The 12862-nt window shown below is 40.7% G+C and overlaps 1 protein-coding gene across 1 annotated transcript in view; it reads left to right on the top strand.

Moving 5' to 3' along the window:
• Positions 1 to 9852, top strand: part of LOC127053999 (gamma-aminobutyric acid receptor subunit pi-like) — a 57395-nt gene extending 47543 nt beyond the window's left edge. Inside the window, exons 7-9 of the mRNA XM_050959594.1 lie at positions 4198 to 4350; positions 5365 to 5558; positions 9541 to 9852. Coding sequence (XP_050815551.1) covers positions 4198 to 4350; positions 5365 to 5558; positions 9541 to 9852 — 659 coding nt within the window. The remainder of the gene's footprint in view (positions 1 to 4197; positions 4351 to 5364; positions 5559 to 9540) is intronic.
• The last annotated feature ends 3010 nt before the right edge of the window (positions 9853 to 12862 follow it).

Below are 12862 nucleotides of genomic sequence, written 5' to 3'. Positions count from 1 at the left end.
TATTTTCACCCAGGCGCCCCTGGCCAGCCTCACCTGAAACCAGCCAGGAGCACTCACGGGTTGATAACAAGGACGGTTACCAGTCCTACTGCACCGTCTGCCACCGGGGAGGGGAGAGGAGCGGATACTTCTCTTCACTGCTGCAGCATCGCCTCTACCAGCAGCATTCAGTAGACATAGGGTGACATTGAAAGAAGTCAAGAAATGATTTCTTTCCCTTTTCTTTCACGTGTGTGTGTGTGGGGGGGAGTAAATTGACGAGCTATTCCCTGAACCATGCCGGATGATGTGTTTGAACCTACAGGCATTGGGAGCTCAGCCAAGAATGCAAATACTTTTCAGAGACTGCTGTGGACTGTGGGATAGCTGGAGTTCTCAGTACCCCCTCTTTCCCTCCATGAGCGTCCATTTCATTCTTTGGCTTCCCGTTACGTTTGTCACGCAGCACTGTGTAGCCTGGAGATTTTTTTTTCAAAAGCTTTGGCATTTCGTCTTCTGTAACGGAGCTTTGATAGAACAGATTTGTCTCCCCATACAGCAATCAGATCCAGTATCTCCCGTACAGTCCATACTGGAGCTCTTTTTGGATTTGGGACTGCATTGCCACCCGTGCTGATCAGAGCTCTATGCTGGGCAAACAGGAAATGAAAATCAAAATTTCGCGGGGCTTTTCCTGTTTAACTGGCCACTGCATCCGAGCTGAGATTGCTGTCCAGAGCGGTCACAGTGGTGCACTGTGGGATACCGCCTGGAGGCCAATACCGTCGATTTGCTGCCACACTAACCCTAATCAGATATGGTAATACCAATTTTAGTGCTACTCCTCTTGTGGGGGAGGAGTACAGAAACTGATTTAAAGAGCCCTTTATATCAATATAAAGGGCCTCATAGTGTGGACGGGTACAGCGTTAAATTGATTTAACGCTGCTAAAATCGGTTTAAACGCGTAGTGTAGACCAGGCCTCATAGACTCAGACTTAAGGTCAGAAGGGACCATTATGGTCATCTAGTCTGACCTCCTGCTCAATGCAGGCCACAGAATCTAACCAACCCACTCATGTAACAAACCTCTAACCTATGTCTGAGTTATTGAGTCCTCAAATCATAGTTTAAAGACCTCAAAGTGCAGAGAATCGTCCAGTAAGTGACCCATGCCCCACGCTGCAGAGGAAGGCGAAAAACCTCCAGGGCCTCTGCCAATCTTCCCTGGAGGAAAATTCCTTCCTGACCCCAAATATGGTGATCAGTTAAACCCTGAGCATGTGGGCAAGACTCACCAGAAGCACCCAGGAAAGAATTCTCTGTAGTCACTCAGATCCTACCCCATCTAACATCCCATCACAGATCTGTGCATATTTACCTCCTAATAATCAAAGATCAATTAATTGGCAAAATTAGGCTATCCCATCATACCATCCCCTCCATGAACTTATCAAGCTTAGTCTTGAAGCCACATATGTCTTTTGCCCCCACTACTCCCCTTGGAAGGCTGTTCCAGAACTTCACTCCTCTAATGGTTAGAAACCTTCATCTACTTTCAAGTCTAAATTCCTAGTGTCCAGTTTATACCCATTTGTTCTTGTGTCCACATTGGTACTAAGCTTAAATAATTCCTCTCCCTCCCTGATATTTATCCCTCTGATATATTTATAAAGAGCAATCATATCTCCCCTCAGCCTTCTTTTGGTTAGGCTAAACAAGCCAAGCTCTTTCAGTCTCCTTTCATAAGACAGGTTTTCCATTCCTCAGATCATCCTAGTAGCCCTTCTCTGTACCTGTTCCAGTTTGAATTCATCCTTCTTAAACATGGGAGACCAGAACTGCACACAGTATTCCAGATGAGGTCTCAGCCGTGCCTTGTATAACAGTACTAACGCCTCCTTATCTCTACTGGAAATACCTTGCCTGATGCATCCTAAAATTGCATTAGCTTTTTTAAAGGCCATATTACATTGGCGGCTCATAGTCATCTTGTGATCAACCACTACTCCTCCTCCTCCTCCTCCTCTGTTACTTCCAACTGATGCGTCCCCAATTTATAACTAAAATTCTTGTTATTAATCCTTAAATGCATGAGCTTGCACCTTTCACTATTAAATTTCATCTTATTACTATTACTCCAGTTTACAAGGTCATCCAGATCTTCCTGTATGATATCCCGGTCCTCCTCTGTATTAGCAATACCTCCCAGCTTTGTTTCATCCGCAAACTTTATTAGCACATTCCCACTTCTTGTGCCAATGTCAGTAATAAAAAGATTAAATAAGATTGGTCCCAAAACTGATCCCTGAGAGATTCCGCTAGTAACCTCCTTCCAGCCTGATAGTTCACCTTTCAGTGTGACCCGTTGTAGTCTCCTCTTTAACCAGTTCCTTATCCATCTTTCAATTTTCATATTGATCCCCATCTTTTCCAATTTAACTAATAATTCCCCTTGTGGAACCGTATCAATGCCTTACTGAAATCGAGGTAAATTAGATCCACTGCATTTCCTTTGTCTAAAAAAATCTGTTACCTTCTCAAAGAAGAAGGAGATCAGATTGGTTTGGCATGATCTACCTTTTCTAAAACCATGTTGTATTTTGTCCCAATTACCATTGACCTCAATGTCCTTAACTACTTTCTCCTTCAAAATTTTTTCCAAGACCTTGCGTACTACAGATGTCAAACTGACAGGTCCATAGTTACTCGGATCACTTTTTTTCCCTTTCTTAAAAATAGGAACTATGTTAATAATTCTCCAGTCATACAGTACAGATTCATTAAAAATTCTTGCAACCCGGAAGATTAAAAGTCTCTCCTCCCTATCAACTGAGGAGGGGTGACTACAGGTCAATCAGGTTCAGCTGAGAAGGGGTTACCAGAGATCAATTAGGATCAGCTGAGAGAGAGTTACCCGAGATCAGTTAGGATCAGCTGATTCCAACTAAGGGCTGCCTGAGACCTTTTAAAACCCTCCCCTGTTTGGGGAAGAGAGAGAGAGAGAAAGAAAAATTCATGATGCCAGTAGGCTAGGAGCAGCAAGACAGCAAGACTTACCAGGAGGGGAGGCTGCATTCCCTTCCGTAAGGGAGAAAAACAAGCCCAAAAGACTGAGAGAAGGAACGGACTGCCCCTATGCAGTCAAGAAGAACAGTTTTTACCCAAGCCCATCTCAGCAAGGCCAAAAACAGCTAAGGCTGGTGAGACCGAGAAGGTGCCTTGCCACACTACATTTAAATATGTTTCCAAAAGTCAAATTCTTAAGGTTGCCTTGTGATAAAGTAGATTGATTTAGTCAGAGGTGAAAGTAAGCTGAAACGGCATACCAGCCGTGCTGGACTGGACCAGCTTTTCTGGCGGTGATTTAAAGGCTGTTGTGGGGAGCCCTGGGCCCCTTAAATCATCGCCAGAGCCCTGCCGCCGCTACCCCGCAGCAGCCAGAGCCCAGGCCCTTTAAATCACTGTTGGAGCCCTGCCCCTTGGGGTAGCAGCGGCAGGGCTCCCCCGGTGATTTAAAGGGCCCGGAGCTCCGTGGCAGCTGGAACCCTGGGCCCTTTAATTCACCCCTGAGCCACAGGGCTCCCAGCTGCCTCTGCAGCTAGCAGCTCCGGGGTGATTTAAAGGCTCTGGGGCTCCCAGCCACAGCCGGAGCCCCAGGGCCTTTAAATCTTGAAAGGCCCCGCCTCTTCTGGTTGAGGTCACGCCTCTTCTGGTTGAGACCATGCCCCCACTCAGGACTCCAGTGTACTGGTAAATCCTTTAAGTTACTTTCACCCCTGGATTTAGTTAATTGGTTTCCTCATAGATTAGGAGTTTTGTTCCCTCCTCCTACTCCACTTACCCCAACTGAATACCTGGCACAAAACCTATTTGCTCAGGTTTAGTGTACAGAATGGGTGAATCTCACATATATTGAGTATAGGTTTACTTGAAGAAAGGCTCTCCTCTCTACACTGGAATTTTGGCAAAACAAAGTTGACAAAAATTACAATATTTGTTTACCAATTTGGACCTAATTAGAGCTTTTACTTCCAAAGTATCAGAAATGGAAAGTTAACAGATTTGTTGGGAAGTGTGCAAGACAAACTTAGAAAAAACGTTTTTAATGTTTAAAAATTGACCTTTACAATAAATTGTGGTAAGAGGCACCATCTAACATTACCTTATACCAAGTAATCATTTGTTTCAAAAGGTTGTTTGCTCCTCTTTTCACAGGACGCTATCCAAAGTTAGTATTCCATTTTGAGCTCATGAGGAACATCTTGGATTTCATACTAGAGACATATGTGCCATCCATCTTGCTAGTTGTACTCTCCTGGGTATCATTCTGGATAAGCCAATCATCAGTTCCAGCCAGAATCTGCATAGGTGAGTAATTGAAAAAACGAAACAGAGGTTGAAACAATAAAAGGTGTTCTTTGTTGCACGGACGTAGCATTCACTTCCAGAAGTCGCAAAGACTTCTGTATTTTAGGCAATTACTTCTTCGGTTTGCCATACATCATGTAGATTCCCCTTGGATTTTTATTTCTGTGTATTATCTAACAAGGAAAGTGTCCTGGGAAGTCATCGGGAGTCTAAATGGCAGAAAAGCACAAAGAACATTCAGTTATTCCTTAACTCACTTCAAAGCATTCAAGTACAATGTGTTGTACACAAGAAAGAATTATGAGGTATTTGTGAGGATGAAAAATACATACTAATTAACACAAGAATTAAGGAAGAGAAAGTATTGTAAGAGATTAAAATAACTCATTTTAAATGAGAGAGAGAGATGTGGAGCTGGGAAGAAGAAGAAACAGCTGCCACAAGACTGAAATGTTCGGAGCAGAAGAGAAACATTACAAGATATATAGCTTCATGCTTCTGGATTTGTAAAAAGGAAAGGTGTCCATACAGAGTGAACACAGTTGAATAGAGTGGTGTTGGCACTGTGTGTGTAAATTCATAGAAATGCTCATTGTACCTACTTTCATGTGAATGCTACGCAGCAGAGATGCAAGATAATTACATTGTGGTTATAAAAAAAAATCATTGTGAACCATCTTTGTAGTCAGGGAATATCCAGACCATTTGCATAGTACCGTAATAATCACAAGTGTACAGCATGAGTCATTTAAGTTCCGCTCATTTTAGTTTACAGACTCTCTGGATTATTAACCTTGTTTCTATTTTTTTTAAACAAGTGGATTCAAAATCTTAAATATATTTAAAAGTCTTATTTCCAGAACATCCAGCAGTAAATGTGGAAATGTGGTTGCACACACTGAACAGCTCAGATTAACCATAAAGCTCAGAAAACACTATTTTGCAGCTATTACAAATGCTGCATAAAATGCCATAACTAACACCACTTTTTACTTCATTCCTTGTGTTCCGCAGGTGTCACAACAGTGCTTACCATGACAACTCTCATGATGGGAGCCAGGATTTCACTTCCTAATGCTAACTGCTTCATAAAGGCAATTGATGTATACCTTGGTATTTGTTTTAGTTTCATCTTTGGGGCTTTGTTGGAGTATGCTGTGGCTCATTTCTGCACTCTTCATCGTTCCAATTTGAGGGTACTCACAAAGGTATTTAAAGTTTTAAATATTTGAGTAGAACGAATACCTAGGGAACTCCTTGTCAGGAGAGTACATTACCTGTATTAGCATTAATGGGAATTGTATGGACATTTAATGGAAATATTTCTTACAATAAGGACACTAAAAGGCACTATGGGTATGACAAAAACTAAGGAATTAAGCACCCTGGAACTCCAGCTCTGAATTTTGCAGCTCGGGCCCTCTTTACTAGAGGATACTTTATGTCTCTCAATTATATCCACACAAAGTAACAAAGAATAGTTCATGAATCACTGAAGTCTTTGGCACTATTATTGTGGCATTTATGTTGCAGCAGGCATTCTCCTCCTGTCTAGCCCAGGAGGAGAAAAGGCAGAGTTTGAGGCTGTTCCATGCACACGAGGGGGTAAGCAATCTGCCATATCCATTAAGAAGGAGAAAATTACTTCCCCAGATGAATACTCCTTGCTCTTCAGAGTGGCATGGAGTGAGTGGGGCAGGGCCATAGCTCTGACTCCGCCTTACCCTATTTAAATGCAGGGACTGCTACTTCAGGAGGCCCTTACATAACTACACAAGAGTTGGGCAATCATCTGAGCTATCTGTACAAAGGCTACTCGCAATCTGACTCTTGCCATGACCATAACTCTCAGTGCTGTTTATATGTAACTGAGGGCAGCATATTTGGGTCAGAACCATTTACTAGCATTTCCTCTAAATAGGGCTTTGTGCACAAATCTGATTTTGAGTATAGAAATTGTGCATACAAAATTGCAGAATTAAAAGACTACAAAATGAGTTCAATTTTGTCATTGTAGCCTTAAACAGTGAGTAAGAATGATCTGTGTTGCACTCTGTTTTAGTATTTAAATAAGATCCAGCATTGGTTAAATTGGCACATTTTAGTCCTTTGGATGTGCTGGGGATTTACGGCTTAGAATATGAACTGTGAAATAGCTAGCCATATACAGACACCTGCAGTAGCAAGCTCCATGTGAGCCATGATCAGCACAGACAACATCAAAGTCAATGACAAAAACTGATGAATCACCTGCTGTATGGAAATTCAAGCATGATGTCCCATTCATTTCAATACAGTTAGCCCACTGCATAACAGTCTGAATAAACCAACAGGTTACCTTTCAAAGGCCTTACACCTTGCTTTCTTCTGTATGAAGGACAGAAGCTACCTTTATGACTAAAGAAACCCTTCTGACTCTTTCCCCTGTATAAAAGAAAGGGTTCCTCATCTAGCCTTATTTTTTTTTTAATTGACCTTTGGATAGAAACAAGCCTGGAAACTTTCATCCTGAAAGAGGAAAGTGCCACAAATTGAAAATTGGATAATAGTGGAAACAGACATATCTACTGGTCACATCTGCTGCAGCTACAATGCACAGCATCATGTTGCCTTTACAAACATTTTAAATTGGCTTGGCAAAGGAATCTCCAGGTACACCAGATACCATGACACTCTTGGATGAAACACTTAAACTTGAAAATCTATAATATTCAGCAGAAGTGACATCTTTCCTCCTGTCAGCTGTTGGATGTCAAACACTTCAGTTAATATAAACAGCAACAGCAGATAACATATACAGTACTTTTCAGCAGCAAAGAATCCTGTGGCACCTTATAGACTAACAGACGTTTTGGAGCATGAGCTTTCGTGGGTGAATACCCACTTCCTCAGATGCATGGCATCTGGCATCTGGCGTCATGCATCTGAGGAAGTGGGTATTCACCCACGAAAGCTCATGCTCCAAAACGTCTGTTAGTCTATAAGGTGCCACAGGATTCTTTGCTGCTTTTACAGATCCAGACTAACACGGCTACCCTCTGATACTTGAGTACTTTTCAGCTCTCATACAGTACCTTTTCACGGATGCTGCTGATTTTTGTATTCAAACAAATCTCTTCATAGTACCATCTGCTATTCTCTCATTAAGAGCTGGGAGTGAGAGAAGAGTAAATGGTATCACATTTAAAAAATACAGCTGAAGTTGAACTCTCTCTTGAAATGCAAGGTTTCCATAATGTAAAACAGCATAATAATTCTTCTCACACAGTACCCCAAAGCGCCTCTTTTTCAGCAGTCCCCCAACATCCCTGATTTGTAAGGCAGATACCTATTTGTGGTTCTGTTGTAGAGTCTCTTCTTTTCGCAGGTGCAATATGATAATCAACCTGGTGCTGTAAATGCATCTTTTTATGTTCTGTGTAAAAAGAGTTTTGGAACCAGCAACAGGAGTGAGACATGCACCACGCCATAGGCAGCATTTTCCACTCAAGTTTTAAGGGCTTCGTAGGGAAAAGAAATAAGTTAAGAATAGCCTACTAAAGCAAAAGCCACCTGTGAATCGTTCACGTGCAGCTGTGTGAAAAGAAAAATGGCACATGGGCAGTGTCCTTTCCTGCTGTGCAATAAAACTATAATTCTGTACAAGTTTTATTTGACTTTACCTGGGTGAGAAATCAAACTTTAAACTGAACAATGCATTAACTCCCACCATTTAAAAAACCCAGATGTTGTTCTGCTCCTTTTCTCTTTCTAATAAATGAGAACCTGGGAACAGTCAGGTTTCTTCTGAGAGGTTTCTTGATTTTAACAACTTTTGAAGTGCCAGTTACAATCATTATGACTCAGCCTTAGTGCTTTGTTTAAAGTGTCAGAGACACTGCTGGGAAGGATTTTCTCTGGCATCATGAGAACGATGTTGTGCTGAGTACAGTTTTTAAAGTAGAATAGCTAAGAAATTGAAATGTGTAGTAAAAAGAGGTTCAAAGTAAAACTCCATATCTAGCATTTCCTCAGGCAGTATTTAAAATCCAGACTGGAATTTTATGGCTTAATCTTATCTGTGGTTTATAAACATATTTTTAATCTCAGTTTTTTATTTCAAATTACTGACATTGCTGCATGAAGCTATACTGCAGATGAAAGGAATATTTGCCATCAGGTGCATTTTCTGGGAAAACCCACTGTGTTGTGCATGGTTTATCTCTGTCAGATGGAAGATACTAGATTTTTCTGGCAAACTGAAAAACAAAAATGATACTGATGATAATTTTTCCAGTTCCTTCTATTCTGTTTCACTGACTCATTGCATTTTACTTCTAAATCTGAGATAGAATCCTGACCCCACTGAAGTCAACAACAGAACTCCCATAGATTTCAAAGAGTCAGGGCTTCAGCCACGAACTTTCTGGCTCAATGCTCTCTCCAATCAAAGCAAAGGAAAACCCCTTGAAATATTTGTGTAGGGCTCAACAAAGTGCTGCCCTGTTTCAGCAAAGCTCTTAAGCACGTGCTTAACTTTAACCCACTGAACTTTAAGCATGAGTTTCAAGTGCTTTGCTGAATCAGAAACTGAAATAAGGGATTATGAAATATTCATTTACTTGTGAGGTTCATTCCTCTTCCTTATCCTTGTCAGTGCTTTATTATTTTTTAAAATAGATCAACTTGCATCATGAGCCTAAGAGGCTGAAGAATAATCAGCCTACTGTGCAAAGAGTAAGATTCTCTCAAATTCTGAGGTGCTTGAACTAGCTAGCTAGATCTAAGGGTAGCTGCAGCTCCACTGATCTTCTGCTAAAATAATGATATACTCCTAAACAATTCCTAGCTGCTGACAGTTAACTTGATCTTTCCAACAAAAAGATTGTTTATCCCCTTTGATACATTCAACAGATTTCATGCTCACTTTAATATTTGATGGAACATTTTTGTACAAATCTAGTTTTCCTTTACGCTCAGATTTGAACTTTTGCCAAAAGCTGCCATGTAAGTCATTGTATTGTCCCTGTACTTGGAGACTGAAAACTGACAGTAGCTGCTTCCATGTATGTGTATACCCACTAAAATCAGGTGTGCACTACAAAAAGAGAGTCATAGGGAAACCTAATCATTCAGTTCAGTGTAAATGTAAATATATGTGATGAAACGTATGCTTAAGTGCCTCTATCCTGCTGTTTTATTTCCTGTCAGGATGAGGAAGAAGAGGTTGAAGAAGAGCTTAATGGAGTACTGGCAACAATTGCAAACAGTTGTAATGTCTCTGACAAGATTAACAAGGTTGATTCAAAGAAAAACATCAATACCAGCAATAACAGAAAAGACGAGAAAAGTAAACACAGTGGGTGTAGTTCACCAATGACAGTGATGAAAAGACTCTTCTGTATCTCTGACTGTTTCTATGTTAAAAACCCATACCACATAGACAACTATGCCAGACTCTCTTTCCCATTATCATTTGTCATAATAAATATATTTTACTGGGTGTTTTATTTGTATTTCTAAGTATTTTAAGCTATAAAACTGTCATGTAAATTAAGGTAAGACATAATGAATACAGTTGGGAAAGTTGCACTGGTTTTGTCAGAGTAACATTTTTATTAGACAATGCAGTACAGCTAGGGCCCTACCAAATTCATGGCTGTGAAAAATGCATCACAGGCCATGAACTCTGATCTCCATGAAATCTGGCTATTGTAGGAGAGGAGCAGAGCTGAGGGCACCCCAAGTTGGGGGCTCCTACCATGTGCTGGGCTCCAGCTGCTAGTCCTGGCCTAGGCTGGGGAGGGACGGGACTGGACTTCTTCCCCTGTCAGGGGCTGCTCCTGGAGGCAAGTTACATCCATCTCTGGCAATGTCCCCCAGCTGCAGGAAGCTCCATAGCTGCTGGCTGTGAGCCTAGCTCCGAAGGCAGTGCAGAAGGGAGAATGGCTCTCAGCCCCTGACCCGGGCGGAGAGGCTGCGGCCCCAGCTGTCAGCCCCAGACCTGGGCAGAGAAGCTGCTAGGAAAACCCAAACATATAGTAACCAACTCTCCATATCCTGCAACCCTCACTTCTGCGCTGCTGTTGGTGGCCGCATTGGCTTTAGAGCTGGGCACCTGGCCAGCAGCTGAAGCTCTCTGGCTACCCAGCTCTGGTGGGTAAGCAGTAAGGGTGGCAATCCAACAACCGCCCTACGATAGCCTTGTGACTCCTTCATGACCGCCTTTTGGGTCAGGACCCCCATGGTTACAACACTGTGAAATTTCAGATGTAAACATTTGAAACCCTGAAATTGACTATTTTAAAAAATTCTATGACTGTGAAATTGACCAAAATGGACGGTGCATTTGGTAGGGCCCTGATTATGGTAAAAACTTGCCATTTTATCAAGTATTACTTCTGTTGAGTTTCAGGTTAAATTACTGTTCATCTGTTAAATTACTGTAGTATCAGATCAGTTACTGTAAGTTACTATAGTCCAAAACTGACCTAATTTAGCATGCCTATCCTTCTGTGTACTATTTATCAAAAGCCAACAAGTTCTGTTTTTAAAATGTTACATTTTGTAAAATGAGAGAGTTATATAACACTAATTTCTGCACTGCAATGAATATATTTAAAAATAAGATCAGTAAAGTTATTTTTCTGTTATGTTTCCATCATTGTGTTCCCTCTGGCTTTGTCAATACTGCATACATCTCCAAGAATATTCTGTAACAACACTTATCACTGGAGATTAAATTTTTTTTGCTTAACAGCAAATAAGTGGTTTGAGGGATTGAACTATTAACACAAGCCAAAACCACATGTAAGACTTTAATTAGCAACACTGACCCATTAAGACACATAGAACTCCCAACGCCAAAGAGCTTGGATCCAGATCTGTACTCTTCCCAACTGAAGAGATGTTTAGATGTAGTGTTTAGGGGTGGGCCAGTCTCTAATCGAACATGGCCATTTACACCCTCTCAGATAACCATTATGCCAGGGCTAAACCTGCTGTGCTTCCTTTAAAGGGACAACTTCCCTTTCAATCAATCTCCGTTGACTATTTCACCTTTATTTAGCATAACGCAAAAATTCTAACCAATCTTAGTTTTCACATGCAGTAATTTTCCAGTTGCAAACTGATAGTCTTACACAGCTAAAATTGTGACCTGGCTAACAGAATAGTTTATGATAAATCTTATAAATCATTTTAAATAGTAATTCACAGCAGTGGTAATATTATGGAAATTATTGGGTATATGACCCATTTTTATATTTGCTACACAAAAGTTCAGAAATACTGTCTCTCGTCACCTACCTAGAATTCACTGAGCAGCTCACGTGTGTGTATACTGTATATCATGGAAAGTGCAGTGATCTGACAAGTATTTTATATTATAATGCACACATGTATGTACTTGTGCAGAATATTTACACCAATGGGTTCATATCCACCCATCAGTTTTCTGCTTGTGAGGGAAGACATCACTACATGTTATGGAGGAAAATTCCATGTTCTTAATATCGCACTGGTTTTCTGCACCCCATTAAGTCAATGAGACTGATACCATCAGTTCAATAGAAGCAGGTGTAAGCCATTATTTAGAACATATTTGATATAGTTCCATATATAACAGTTGAGTGTTTTTTAAAAACAAACCAATGAAAAAGACAATTAGCTGGGCCCCTAAGTACCTTTGAGGATCTTAGCCTTAGTGCCTGATTTCTAAGGCCTCACAGGCTATTGTGTCAGCAGGTACTGCAGAAGGGTAACTCCAGATTCTCCTCCTATAACCCTTTTGAAGGAATAGGGAGAGACTACCTCTGGTCTGAGGGTGTCTGAGTTCAGCATGACCTCTCCTGCCATTCATATAAAAGAATGTGGAAATGATAAACCAAGGTAAGAGCACTTGTATGAGGAACAAGAAAAATACGACCTCTAATTCATATTCTGGGATGTCTATCAGTAGAATAGTCTCAATAATTGTATATTATAACGATGTCAAAGGGAACAATTTTTCATTTAACATACTGAATTTATGGACCTGACCCTCCGGTCTTTAGTCATGCAATGGATTCCAAGAGAGCTGCACTTGAGCATAAGCTGTGGGACTAGATCCACTTCCAGGTTTGTTTCCCTTCTGTTATTTCAGCAGAAAGTATAAAATAAAGCTCTGTATTTGGATTTCCAAATCTTTAGCTTAAATTCAACTTATATCTTTTTGAATAGCCATTTGTATTTGGCAAATTGGTTACATTAACATAGTAAATTGGGGGAGGAGATTATTTTTGCTAGAAGCACAAGGTTACCCCTTTGGGTAATATAACTTTAAATTAATTTAGAGACAATTCGCAGTAAATGTACTTTTTGAAAACTGTCTTCAGGTCAAAGTGACTTTATTTGAAGTGCAAAATCCTATAATGGAATCTGCTCTCACACTGATGTGCTAATAGTAACAAGAGTTAGACGTGGAAATTTTCCATGCATTCATGAAAGAATAAACTGAAAAGCCATCTTATGTATAATTATAATTTACATAATT

This window comes from Gopherus flavomarginatus, chromosome 6 (assembly GCF_025201925.1).
Source record: "Gopherus flavomarginatus isolate rGopFla2 chromosome 6, rGopFla2.mat.asm, whole genome shotgun sequence".
Classification (NCBI taxonomy): domain Eukaryota; kingdom Metazoa; phylum Chordata; order Testudines; family Testudinidae; genus Gopherus; species Gopherus flavomarginatus.
This window is presented reverse-complemented; position numbering and strand designations above follow the sequence as displayed.